We start from the raw sequence: 12078 nt of genomic DNA, 5'->3' as shown, positions 1-12078 counted from the left end.
TAAAATTGCTATACAAATTCACTCTCAATATAAGAATTCTGTTCAACCCTTTGACAAAGTAAAAAAAAAAAATCTCTTCGAAATGCTGGTAATCATCAACTCATTGTCCAGCCAGATTTTTCATGAATGTAGATTTTTCATGAATTGTCTTTTGTAATGGAATGACCTTTTCCATGTAAGTAAGTTTTCTAGATAAGTAAAACATTTCTTAAAGCTTCAAAGGTTGTTTTAATCACTTTGGTGGGAGTCTTTGAGAAATATATGGCATATATTACTGCCTCTTTACAAAGAATACTGTGCTTAAGTTTTTATTAGTAGTTCATATTTGTTATAGAGATTCATGGGAGCTCTGCCTTTCCCTGCAGTTGTAGATACCACTCCAGCATGTCATTTCCTCTGTACAGCCCAGGATTAGCATTAACTGAAAAACTCACTCAGGCAATGTCATGAGTCACCTTTGCTTTATATCTCTAGAGAGCATATAGGGAGTTTTTTGGTATCATCAAACCTAGCCAACTCATTAATTTATCTAAAACATCTTCTAGCCAAAAGCTTCAATTTCTTTGACCTCTTCACTTCTATTATCAACTTTAGTGGTTGCCCTTTTTTATTTTCAGGGTCATTTTTACTAAGAACTAATGTTTTTATCATTTTACTTATTTCTGAGTACAATGCAACCTGTAAATGAATGGCATCAAAGCCAAATACAAATGTAGTTGTTGGACAGCCAGCCAGGTTCACTCTACCCCAAATGACTGGCTTGTTCCCCACGCACCAGCCTCATGTTATTCAGGATCATGCTTCAACAAAATTACATGTGATAGATCTTTGGGACCATTCACACAATGCAAACCACAGTAATAAAACTTTGAATGCCACAGGTGTACGTACTCTAATCCCACTTCGCTGCAGTCCAGCTAGGTTGTCAGTAATGCTCTTAAGTGTGTAGAGTTGTTTGCTCCTGCATTAAATGATACCGGATTGTTACATATTTTCAATTTTTTATTGTTTTGTCTGTATATACCCTTAATAGGCAGTTATTTCTCTTTGCTTTGCCTACCTTTAGCAGCCCTTCTTTCCATTTAGATTTATAATACCTAATCTGTGCATTTGGAGGACAGACCACAAAGATTGTTAAAATTATATTTGCATGAAAAATTAGTAAGCCTGGGGCCTTGTTGTAAGTAAAGCATATTAATATAGGGACTGGGCTAATCTTGCTCCAGATAGTGAAGTTGGTGAATAAATTACCAGAGAAGTAGAGTACATTTGGGATATACATGTTACATTTAGCATTATACAATAGTTGTTTTGTTTCATTTATTCTCAAAGTAGTTACTTTTTCTTTTTCCATAGGAGCTTCCATGTACCAGTCTCAAAAGTGAAGGTATGACTGGGAAGGGGCATGAGGAAACTTTCTGGGGTAAAGGTAATGTTCCTAGGATTATGTATTTGTAAAAATTCAGTGAAGGTACAATTAACATTCGTGCATTTCATTGTATGTAAACTTTACCTCATAAGAAAAGGAAGAAACAAATTGAATTCTTATTAATGAAGTGCTGACAATTTTAGGGGAAGTGTGCTCATGTCTGCAACTTACCTTAAAATGCATTAAAAAAAGATAAATTGATGGGTGCGTAGAAAATAGATATGTGGAAAAATAACTAATGGAACTAATGGTATAATCTAGGTAGTGAACATATAAGTGTTTACTGTAAAATTGTTTAATCTTTTTTATATGTTTGAAATTTTTCGTAATAAAATATTGAAGAGAAGTGAAGGTAACTAATATCTAATGGAACAAGCTTTTTTAAAAATATTTTTTTATTGATATTTAGAGAAAGAGGAAGGGAGAGGGAGAGAGAGAGAGAGAGAGAGAGAGAAAGAGAGAGAGAGAGAGAGAGAGAGAGAGAGAGAAACGTCAATGTGAGAGCGAAACATCAACCAGGTGCCTCCTGCACACTTACCGGGATTGAGCCCGCAACCCAGGCATGTGCCCTGACCAGGAATCTTACCAGCAACCTTTCAGGGCATGGCATGACACCCAAACAACTGAGCTACACCACCCATGACTAATGAAGCAAACTTTTTTACACACAGACTTCGATGCCTGTCCCCCTTAAGGCTCTATAGGATATTGGATACCTGGAACCAGGGCCTCAGCCAGCAGCTATACCATTTTACATTCTCACCAGCAGTGAGGGTTCCAATTTCTCCCTAACACTTGTTATTTTCTGTTTTTTATTTTTATTAATATTATTATATCTGTCCTAAGTGGATGTGAAGTGCTAAGTTGTGGTTCTGATGTTCATTTCCCTAATGACTAATGATGTTGAACTTTTTATTTGGCCATTTCTATATCTTTGGAAAAGAATCTGTTCAAGTCCTTTACCCATTTCAAATTGTGTTGTTGTTGAGTTGTACGAGTTCTTTACAGACAGTCCTCGGTTTATGTTTTGTGGTTATGTCGCCATCTTCATTTACTTATTAAAAAAAAAAAGTTCTGTCATTTTGACATATGTACATATGTACTTTATGTTTTTTATTATTTATTTACCACAAGTAAAGGTCAGGAATTGTTATCTTTCTTTTAAATTTTTTTTACTGTTTCACTTCATTACTGCTGTGTATGTGCTCCATGTGAGTGACGTAGGTGCTTATGTAGGTGGGTTCCGATCTCTGACGTAATCCGAGGACCTACTGTATATATTTTGGATCCTAGATCCTTATGAAACATGATTTGCAAATATTTTCTCCCATTGTGTGTGGGTTGTTTTTCCCCCCTTTTTTTTCTTCTTTCTGTTTAGTCATTTAATATAAGAGGAGGTCACAAAAACATCCTCCCTCTTTAGATCATGGCAATTTTAATCTGTCCCATAAGCATAGCCACTAAAATCTATTAGGAGAAAATATGGTAGTCAAATGGGAAAGTCTTTTCACTTTCTTGAAAGTGTTCCTTGATGCACAAAAGTTTTTAATATTGATGAAATCTAATTTATGTTTTTGTTGTTATTGGGCTCTTAGTGTCCTACCTTTTTTGAAAGTATATCTGTAGGAAGAATTTCTTAAAATGGAAATTACCACTTAATTTTTTTTTTTTTTAGAGAGAGTGGAAGGGAGAGGGAGAGACAGAGAGAGAAACATCCATGTGAGAGAGACACATCAATTGGTTGCCTCCCACACGTACCCTGACCAAGGCCAGGGATCAAGCTGGCAACCATGGTACATGCCCTTGACTGGAATCAAAACCAGGACCCTTCAATCTTGACTCAGTCCTTGGCTCTATCCACTGAGTCAAACCGGCTAGGGCACTATTTAAATTTTTAATAGATACATTTGTACTCCAAAAGTTTATACTCTCATCACTAAATATGTATGCCTTTTTTCCATACCTTCACACATACAGTATATTAGTCGTCCTGTTTTCTGTTTTTTGACAATTTGGCAAGTAAAAAATGGTATCTTATTTTAATATGCATTTTTCACTATTAACATTTTTACCACTTATTTACATAATTATTTTTAAATTTTTAATTGATTCTAGAGAGAGAAAGGGAGAGAGAGAGAAATATTAATTGGTTGCCTCCAACAGGCACCCTGACCAGGGAATAAACTCACAACCTGGGTATGTTCCCTGACTGGGATTGAACCCACAACCCTTTGAAGCCTGGGATCATGCTCCAAACAACTGAGCCACACCGGCCAGTGCTTATTTTCATTATTATATATGTATTGCTTAAGCCTGCAGTCACTCAGATATATGTTATAGCCTTTGCTTTGTTTTTCTTTTCAATTGTCCACAGCAGATGCTACATTTATGTGCGACAAGCGGTGTAGCAAGAAAAGGTTGTGTGGACGGCATAAATGTAATGAGATATGCTGTGTGGTAAGTGGCCCTATCATTAGTCACAGTCAGATTGCATTCATTCAGGAGCTGGGCTTCTGGAAGCCTCGGCCATCTGGAATGCAGCCCAGATTTAGAAATCACTGGAAGGGGCTCCCTGAGCAGGAGTCAGAGAGCTGCCCAATCAAGCTGACCTCAGTCAGGTTAAAATGTCAGTCAGTGGCAACATGGAGGAAGAAAAAGACGAAAGACAGAGGCCTCAGGCCCCAGAGCTCAAGACTGCTAGATGAGCAGTTCTCCACAGGAGATTGTGTGCTGTCCCAGCACACAGACTGGCCTGTGCTTAGTAACTCGGGCTTCAGGTTTCATATACTCCTTGGGTCAAGTTAGTAGGTAAAATGTGTGTGGCATTGTTGAAAGGAGCAAGTTTTAGTTCTGTAATATTCACTTCTGTGGAACTAAATAAAGAAAACACTTCCTGGCAGTCAGATAACACAGTACCAGTAGCAAGGTAATGCACCTATACTGGTACATACGTAATACATTTATGTGAATGTGTGTATATATAAAAAATACATAATTGTTTTAAATTTTATTGACATGGTGAAGAGTAATAAATTTGTACAGTATATCAAGACTTATTTATAAGCTAGTGTTTGAAGGCTTAAAGACTTCTTATTATTGAAAATTTCTAACATACACAAAAGCAGAGAAACTATTAGTCCCATATACCCACATCTCCACTAACTCTGCCTCCCCTGATTATTTTGAAGCTAAAGTCAGACATCATTTCATTCATAAATATGGAGAGCTTTTATTATTACTAGAGGCCCGGTGCACAAATTTGTGCATGGGTGGGGTCCCTCGGCCTGGCTGCCAATCGGGACCCATTAGGGCTGGCCTTCGGGGTGGGGGTGGGAGGGCGCGGACCACAGGAGTGCACTGACCACTAGGGGGCAGCTCCTGTGTTGAGCGTCTTCCCCCTGGTGGTCAGTGTGTGTCATAGCAATGGTCGCTTAGGTTTTTATATAAATAATCTATATATTATTATTATTATTTATCTTGTTTATGAAAAACAAAACAGATAATTTTGTAAACAAATATAATCCTCTTCCTAGGATAAGGAGCACAAATGTCCTTTGATTTGTGGGAGGAAACTTCGTTGTGGCCTTCATAGATGTGAAGAACCTTGTCATCGTGGGAACTGCCAGACATGCTGGCAAGCCAGTGAGTGTCTTCACTGTATACTTTATTATAAGAATTTTCTGGGAATTTAGGCATAATATATTTTGAGAGAATGATATGCTTAGAGTGGTATGAATTACTGAACTAGTAAGTCTTAATATTTCAGATATATTAAGTTTTTTTTAAATGTTATTCCGTGCCCTAGCCAGTTTTTCTCAGTGATTAGAAAGACAGCCTGTAGACCAAAGGGTCCAGAGTTCGATTCTGGTCAAGGACACATACCTTGGCTGTAGGCTCCTCCCTGGCCCGGGCTGTGATCAGGGCTTGTGCAGGAGGCAACCAATTGATGTGTTTCTCTCACATCGATATTTCTCTCTGTCTTTTTCTCTCTCTCCCACTCTCCCTTAAAAAAAATCAATGGAAAAATATCCTCGAGTAAAGATTAACCAAAAAAATAATAATAAAAATAAAAAAGACTTTAAGAAAAAAAAAGTTATTCTTAGTGCTATATTGTCCCTAAATATATGAAACGTGGGATGTAGGCAATGATCCTAAGATGGAGTCAGGTTCATTAATGGATACCTCTTTTGCTACTTGCTTCTTAAATATTATAGACCCAGGTTCTGTCCTTAGCAATTTTTCTATCAGTGATTTTCAACCTTTTTCATTTCATGGCACACATAAGCTAATTACTAAAATTCTGCAGCACACCAAGAAATGTATTATATTTTTTGCCGATCTGACAAAAAATATAGGTATAATTTTGATTGATTTACATACACACAAAAAAGTAGTTACCTACCCTTTTTGCTCCAAAGTGACATTTAAAAAAATCAGGTGCCTATACCTGTTTATAAGAATTTTTGGTACCAACAATTAACCATCAGATGCAACCTTATGCTATGTGACCAATAAGATGCAACTGTATTATTGACCTGTATATTTATGGTCAGGACAGGACATTCACACTGGACAGCTATTGTTGTGTTGGCTGTTGTCATTTTATTATTTGATTATTTGACAATCTAAGGGAAAGGAGGTCAATGCCCCTGACTAAATAGGTATTGCATGTTTTAAAAATTCTTGTAGCACACTGGTTGAAAATACTGCTCTGTATTATTAGCAATAGTCTGCAAACTTTTTGGCCACAGGACTTATTTGCATTCTTAAAAAATTATTGAGAACCCTAAAGAACTCTTTTTATGTGAGTTATAGTTATCTATGTTTACCATATGAGGCGCTAAAACGAGATTTTTAAAATATTAACTTCTTTTTTTTTAAATTGTAGTTACCATTGCATGTTAACATAAATAATAATTTTTTTAACTATATTTTCAAAAAAATTAGAGTAGATGCTTGATTTAATAGAAGGTAGCCGATTCTCATATCTGCTTCTATATCAATCTATTGCAATATAGTTGAGGCATATGGAAAAAATGCAGCTTCACACAGTTAGTTAAATAAGTAATTGAGTATTTTAGAACTTTTACAAATAATTGTGGGTATTCTCTTTTGCTATTACACCAAAACTTAACTTCATTTCAGAAAGTACTTAAGTCAGTGTTTTTGTTTTTATTCTCGGTCACATTGAAATTCATTGGTTTTTCTTGTATTTTGAATGGATCTTTTACCCATGCATGACTTCACAATGTCATACATTGATCATTTGGAAAAGAGTTGTTCACTGGGTTATGCATATCTTTGAAGTGTTGACAAATTTTGTGTTATACTGTTAAAAACTCACGACTATAATTATCATCAGAAAACTCTTAGGAAAAGTATTAGCAAATTGTCAAGCTCATCATAGTGATAATTACATATTTTCAAATATTCTATTTTTATTCAAAAGCTTGAATTTTATCGTTGGCAGCAAAGTCATTTTCATAAAGTGACAGGCTCACTTTGTTCATTTTTTATAAACTGTCTGCCAAATATCCAAGTCTGAATAACCATAGTTTGTCAGTCATTATTTCAAGTAAAAATGGTGTTCTGTGTAAAAAAAAAAAAAAAAAAGTGTGTGGGGGGGTCAGTTGGGAAAAAGACATATGTAAAACTTTAGACAAAAAAAAAAGTTACTTTAGCTCACAACCCAGAGAAGTGCAATTCTTCAAAAAACAAAACCCATTTTGTTTGTTTGTTTGCTTGTTTGTTTGTTTTAAATCCTCACCTAAGGACATGTTTTTATTGATTTTAGAGAGAGGAAGGGAGACACACACACACACACACACACACACACATTGATGTGAGAGAGAACCACCTATTATGACCCTCCTATACTTCCCCCAACCAGGAATTGAACCTACAACGTAGGTATGTAACCCTGACTGGGAATCAGCCAGCAACCTTTTGGTATATGGAACAATGCTCCAATCAACTGAGCACCTGGCCAGGGCACAACCCGAGTTTTTTGTGTGCAGCAAAAGTGCATTATATGCAGATTCTCCATTTTATTCCACAGAATATTAACATATACATATTCAAGATTCAAGGATGGTTTTTTTTATTTGTTTTTTTGCTGCTTCATCAAGAACTTTCTTAAGTGAAACTGACATTTTTATATTTACTATTAAGTACTTGTCAGTGAAAAATACAGTGATCACAGTTTGATCCTGCAGCCTTGATTTGCACTAAGGCCCTGGCAGGTTTTTTGTTTTTGCACCAACATAGTAGAAAAAGTAAATAATATCTTAGTATTATTATGAAAATAATTTTGACCTTGTGGACTTATTGAAAGACTCTCAGGGATCCCTAAGGATCAACAGGGCACTTTTAGAACTGCTGCATTAAAAGATTGGCCTAAGCCCAGCCTGGTATGGCTCAGTGGTTGAGCGTTGACCCAGGAACCCACAAGTCACTGGTTCAATTCCCAGTCAGGGCACATGCCTGGGTTGCGGGCTCAGTCGCCGGTAGGGGGGCATGCAGGAGGCAGCCGATCAATGATTCTCTCTTATCATTGGTGTTTCTCTCTCTCAGTCCCTCTCCCTTCCTCTCTGAAATCAATAAAATAAAATTTAAAAAAGATTGGCCCAAGTCAGATTTCCCATAATTATGTCTTCTCTGGAATGCTAGGCTCATCTCATTTCAAAAAGGCATTGAGTCAGTGTTTTGTTACAGATCACACACATGGAGTTCTACAGAAAAACATACATGGCCCCCTTTACCCAGCTATTTCACATATATCAGCTCATCCTCACAATAATTTTGTTGAGTGAATAGGTAAAAGTTTGGTATCCTCATTTGACCAAAAAGCTCAGAGGGACTTGCCCACAGTCCCTGAGCAAATAAATAATAGGTCTAGAACTAGGAGCCTAAGTCTCCTGACTGTATTTACAGGGCTCTTTCTACCACATCGTCTAACCTTTGAAGGGTTTGCTGGAGAGTGTTGACTAGAAAAGAGCAGTGGTAGATTCTAGAGGTTCCAGCATTTCCAAACTCTAGTGTCCCAGTTGAGAACCATGATCAAAAGGCCTGGCCTCTATCAAGACCTCGAGTTGGAGAACTGGTTCCCCTTGGGATCTATGGGTTAAGTGGGCTGCTTCTTAGAACTGTCCCGTGTGAGCTCTCATTTTGATTTGGCTTATAACCTGTGCCTAATAAACTCACATGTAGCTCTGTGCTTCATTTCAACTTTATATGTCAAGCACCATCGATGTTGATTATACTATGAAAAATTTTTTTAATTGCTTCAGTGGCTCTCTGAGGTTTATATCAAATGTATATTTTTGTATGTTTGTTACTGTGCTCTCATAATCTCTATCATTTTCCTAACCAAAAGAGTTAAAGAGCTGTACCTTTAGTGGAAGTCTCATGTTGTTCTCTCAAAAAGAGATGGCCTATAGATCTATTATTTATAAAATACATATAACACTGTCTTAAGCTCATGGTCTTAGAGTTCATTGTAGATAAAAATGAAACACTTTATATCTGTCTGCTCCACACTTTTCACAAAATACAAACTTAAAAAATAAAAAGTAACCTAGCCCTAGCCAGTTTGGCTCAGTGGATAGAGCATCGTCCTATGGACTGAAGGGTCGTTTGATTCCAGTCAAGGGCACGTACCTCGGTTGCAGGCTCCCGGCCCTGGTTGGGGGCATGCGGGAGCAACCAATTGTTGTGTCTCTCTCACATCAGTGTTTTTTTCTCTCTCTCTCCCTCTCTCTTCCACTCTCTTTAAAAAAATCAATGGAAAAAATATCCTTAGGTGAGGATTTAAAAAAAAAAAATAGTAGCCTATTCTCCTCTAGAAATATAAGCCCCAAAAAGAAAAAAAAAAAGTATATGTGTGTGTGTGTAATATGTGTGTGCTCATCCCAAACTCATGAAGGGTTATTTTGTTTCACCCGCTGCTCCACCAGGTTTTGATGAATTATCCTGCCACTGTGGTGCATCAGTGATCTACCCTCCAGTTCCCTGTGGTACCAGGCCCCCTGTGTGTACCCAAACCTGTGCCAGAGTCCATGATTGTGACCATCCAGGTGGGTCCCATCCCCTTGCCTCCACACCTTCCAGCCTTCTCACACCATGTCATTTAGAATGTTGCATGATGGTCTTCACTGTTCTGAGGTCATGCTGTGATGGCACCCCTTGCCCCCACAGTTGCTCAGAAGCTGCTTCTGTGAAGATGGATCTGTGATTAGATGTCAAACACACCTGAAAGGCCAGGAGAAGCCCTCACTGGTCTTGTCTTTCAGGGACATTTTTTTTCTTTCCTTGTGACCTCCACTTTTGGTGCATATTTCAAAGTTGAGCATCTTTTTACAAAATTAAAAGTAACGAGTTTTGTTGTTATAGAAGCAATATATGTTTATTATGTAAAAAGAAAGAAAAAAGATAAAGTCAAAACATTGAAATATCATTTAAGTCTTCTTTTAGGAATTAAACTTAGTGTGTATTTTGGGGGATCTTTTTTTTCTTCTTTTTTTAAATATATTTTATTGGTTTTTTACAGAGAGGAAGGGAGAGGGATAGAGAGTCAGAAACATCGATTGAGAGAGAAACATCGATCAGCTGCCTCCTGCACACCCCCCACTGGGGATATGCCCGCAACCAAGGTACATGCCCTTGACTGGAATCGAACCTGGGACCCTTTGGTCCACAGGCCAACACTCTATCCACTGAGCCAAACCAGTCAGGGCTGGGGATCTTTTTTCATGGGCAGAATACATATTTGTTTTTTCCCCTTTAAAATAAAGGTGGGATTCTACTGAACTTTCTCTCTCTCTCTCTCTCTCTCTCTTTTTTTTTTTTAACCCTCACCAAGGTTATTTTTTCCCATTGATCTTTAGAGAGAGAGGGTGAAAGGAGGGAGGGAGGGAGGGACGAGGGTGGGGGAGGAGGAGAGAGAGAGAGAGAGAGAGAGAGAGAGATCGCTTCCACATGCCCCAACCAGGGCTAGGGATCCAACCTGCAACTGAGGTACATGCTGTGCCCTTGACCGGGAATCAAACCCAAACCTCTCGGTCCACAGGCTGATACTCTAACTGACTAGGGTTGAACTTACTCATTTTAACTAACATTTTCTCTTCTTATTGTAATTTTAGCCTTTTTCCTTATCAATTAATATTTTTTACAAATAGATTTTTCAATGGCAGTGGAGTGTTCTGTTGCATAGATGGACCATAACTTATGTTGCTGGACATTTAAACTGTTTCCAGTTTCTCTCTAATGGTCTGCTACAGACACCAGGCCAAAAGCTACTTATCATCACCCATGTTTCCTTTTTTTTTTTTAGATTTTTTTTTTTTTTTTATTTCATCACCCATGTTTTCATATCTATTTAGTTTTGTGTCACTGGCTTTCCTCTAGGACAGCGGTTCTCAACCTGTGGGTCGCGACCCCTTTGGCGATCGAACAACCCTTTCACAGAGGTCGCCTAAGACCATCCTGCATATCAGATATTTACATTACGATTCATAACAGTAACAACATTACAGTTATGAAGTAGCAACGAAAATAATTTTATGGTTGGGTCACAACATGAGGAACTGTATTGAAAGGGCCAGAAGGTTGAGAACCACTGCTCTAGGACCATATGAGGTCCATCATTTCATTTAACCAAGACCCAGGGGCAAACCTGAAATTACTCAGGTCACCAGATTTGATGGTGACTTTGGCCATCTGATTCATACTGACAATTAGACAACTAGCTCTCAATTTTTAAGTTAATAAAGTAAAACAGAATTAAGTACATTCTTTAAAAAAAATATATTTCTTTATTGATTTCAGAACGGAAGGGAGAAGGAGAGAGAGACAGAAACATCAGTGATGAGAGGGAATCATTGATCGGCTGCCTCCTACACACCCCCTACTGGGGATCGAGCCCGAAACCCAGGCATATGCCCTTGGCCAGAATCCAACCTGGGACCCTTCAGTCCGCAGGCTGACGCTCTATCCACTGAGCCAAGCCAGCTAGGGCTAAGTAAATTCTTTGTTTTATTTTATGTTATTTCTTTTTCCATCACCATTTATCCCTCCACCTACCAGTACTTTTTGAAGTGAAAAGTTTCTTCCATGAGGATCTTAGGATGGCCATCCCAGCTTAGTTTGCAAGCCCCTGCTGTGGTGTTTACACCAGCATGAAGTAAATGCTCAAGCCAGTTCTCACCCACTCTCCTTTACACTCATTAGCAGATGTTACAGCTGGAGTCCAAAGCCTGTTGGTTAATGTCCATAGTATGAACTTAACCGTTTGTGAATTTTGTTGTTTTAGCCTGCTTTTGTTCAGCATTCCTTTAACTTTTTTTGAGTGATTTTGGTATATCCAATATGCTGTGAGACACAGAGGGAGATTTAGAGGAAGAAAAAATATCCCATGACCTTGAGATTCTTACATTCTCCCTGAGAGGAAGAGGATGGTAATTAAGTACACATAACACAACTAATTATTGCATGAAGATGGGCCAGATAACATGGCAGTAAGCCATCCACGTAAGAACTAAGACATTGGGGGTTGTCAGAGAGCTCAGGGCAGGGTGTGGTCAGCTAAGGAAGGCTTTGTTGTAGGACGTAAGTTTGGATCAACTGCCTCTTATAGGCAGCAAGGAAATTGA

General features: G+C 38.0%; 1 protein-coding gene and 1 non-coding gene across 7 annotated transcripts in view; one reads left to right on the top strand and one right to left on the bottom strand.

Annotated features, from left to right (window-relative positions):
- NFX1 (nuclear transcription factor, X-box binding 1) overlaps positions 1–12078 on the top strand; it is a 76824-nt gene that overhangs the window by 30052 nt on the left and 34694 nt on the right. For 4 of the 6 annotated variants that reach the window (XM_070431354.1, XM_070431358.1, XM_070431353.1 and 1 more), the window contains 4 exons: positions 1357–1429; positions 3807–3886; positions 4963–5071; positions 9385–9504. In XM_070431354.1, the coding sequence (XP_070287455.1) occupies positions 1357–1429; positions 3807–3886; positions 4963–5071; positions 9385–9504 (382 nt within the window). Of the gene's footprint in view, positions 1–1356; positions 1430–3803; positions 3887–4962; positions 5072–9384; positions 9505–12078 lie in introns of all 6 variants that reach the window. The other 2 variants (XM_070431357.1, XM_070431356.1) reach the window with 2 other exon arrangements.
- LOC139021336 (small nucleolar RNA SNORA29) lies at positions 2794–2930 on the bottom strand. Its single transcript, XR_011473457.1, has one exon. It is a non-coding gene; the product is annotated as a small nucleolar RNA SNORA29 (small nucleolar RNA).

Source organism: Myotis yumanensis, unplaced genomic scaffold (genome assembly GCF_028538775.1).
Source record: "Myotis yumanensis isolate MYYU_CA2020_CCGP unplaced genomic scaffold, mMyoYum1.0.hap1 SCAF_12, whole genome shotgun sequence".
Classification (NCBI taxonomy): Eukaryota; Metazoa; Chordata; class Mammalia; order Chiroptera; family Vespertilionidae; genus Myotis; species Myotis yumanensis.
Note: the sequence above shows the minus strand (reverse complement) of the source record. Positions and strands in the feature narration are given on the sequence as shown.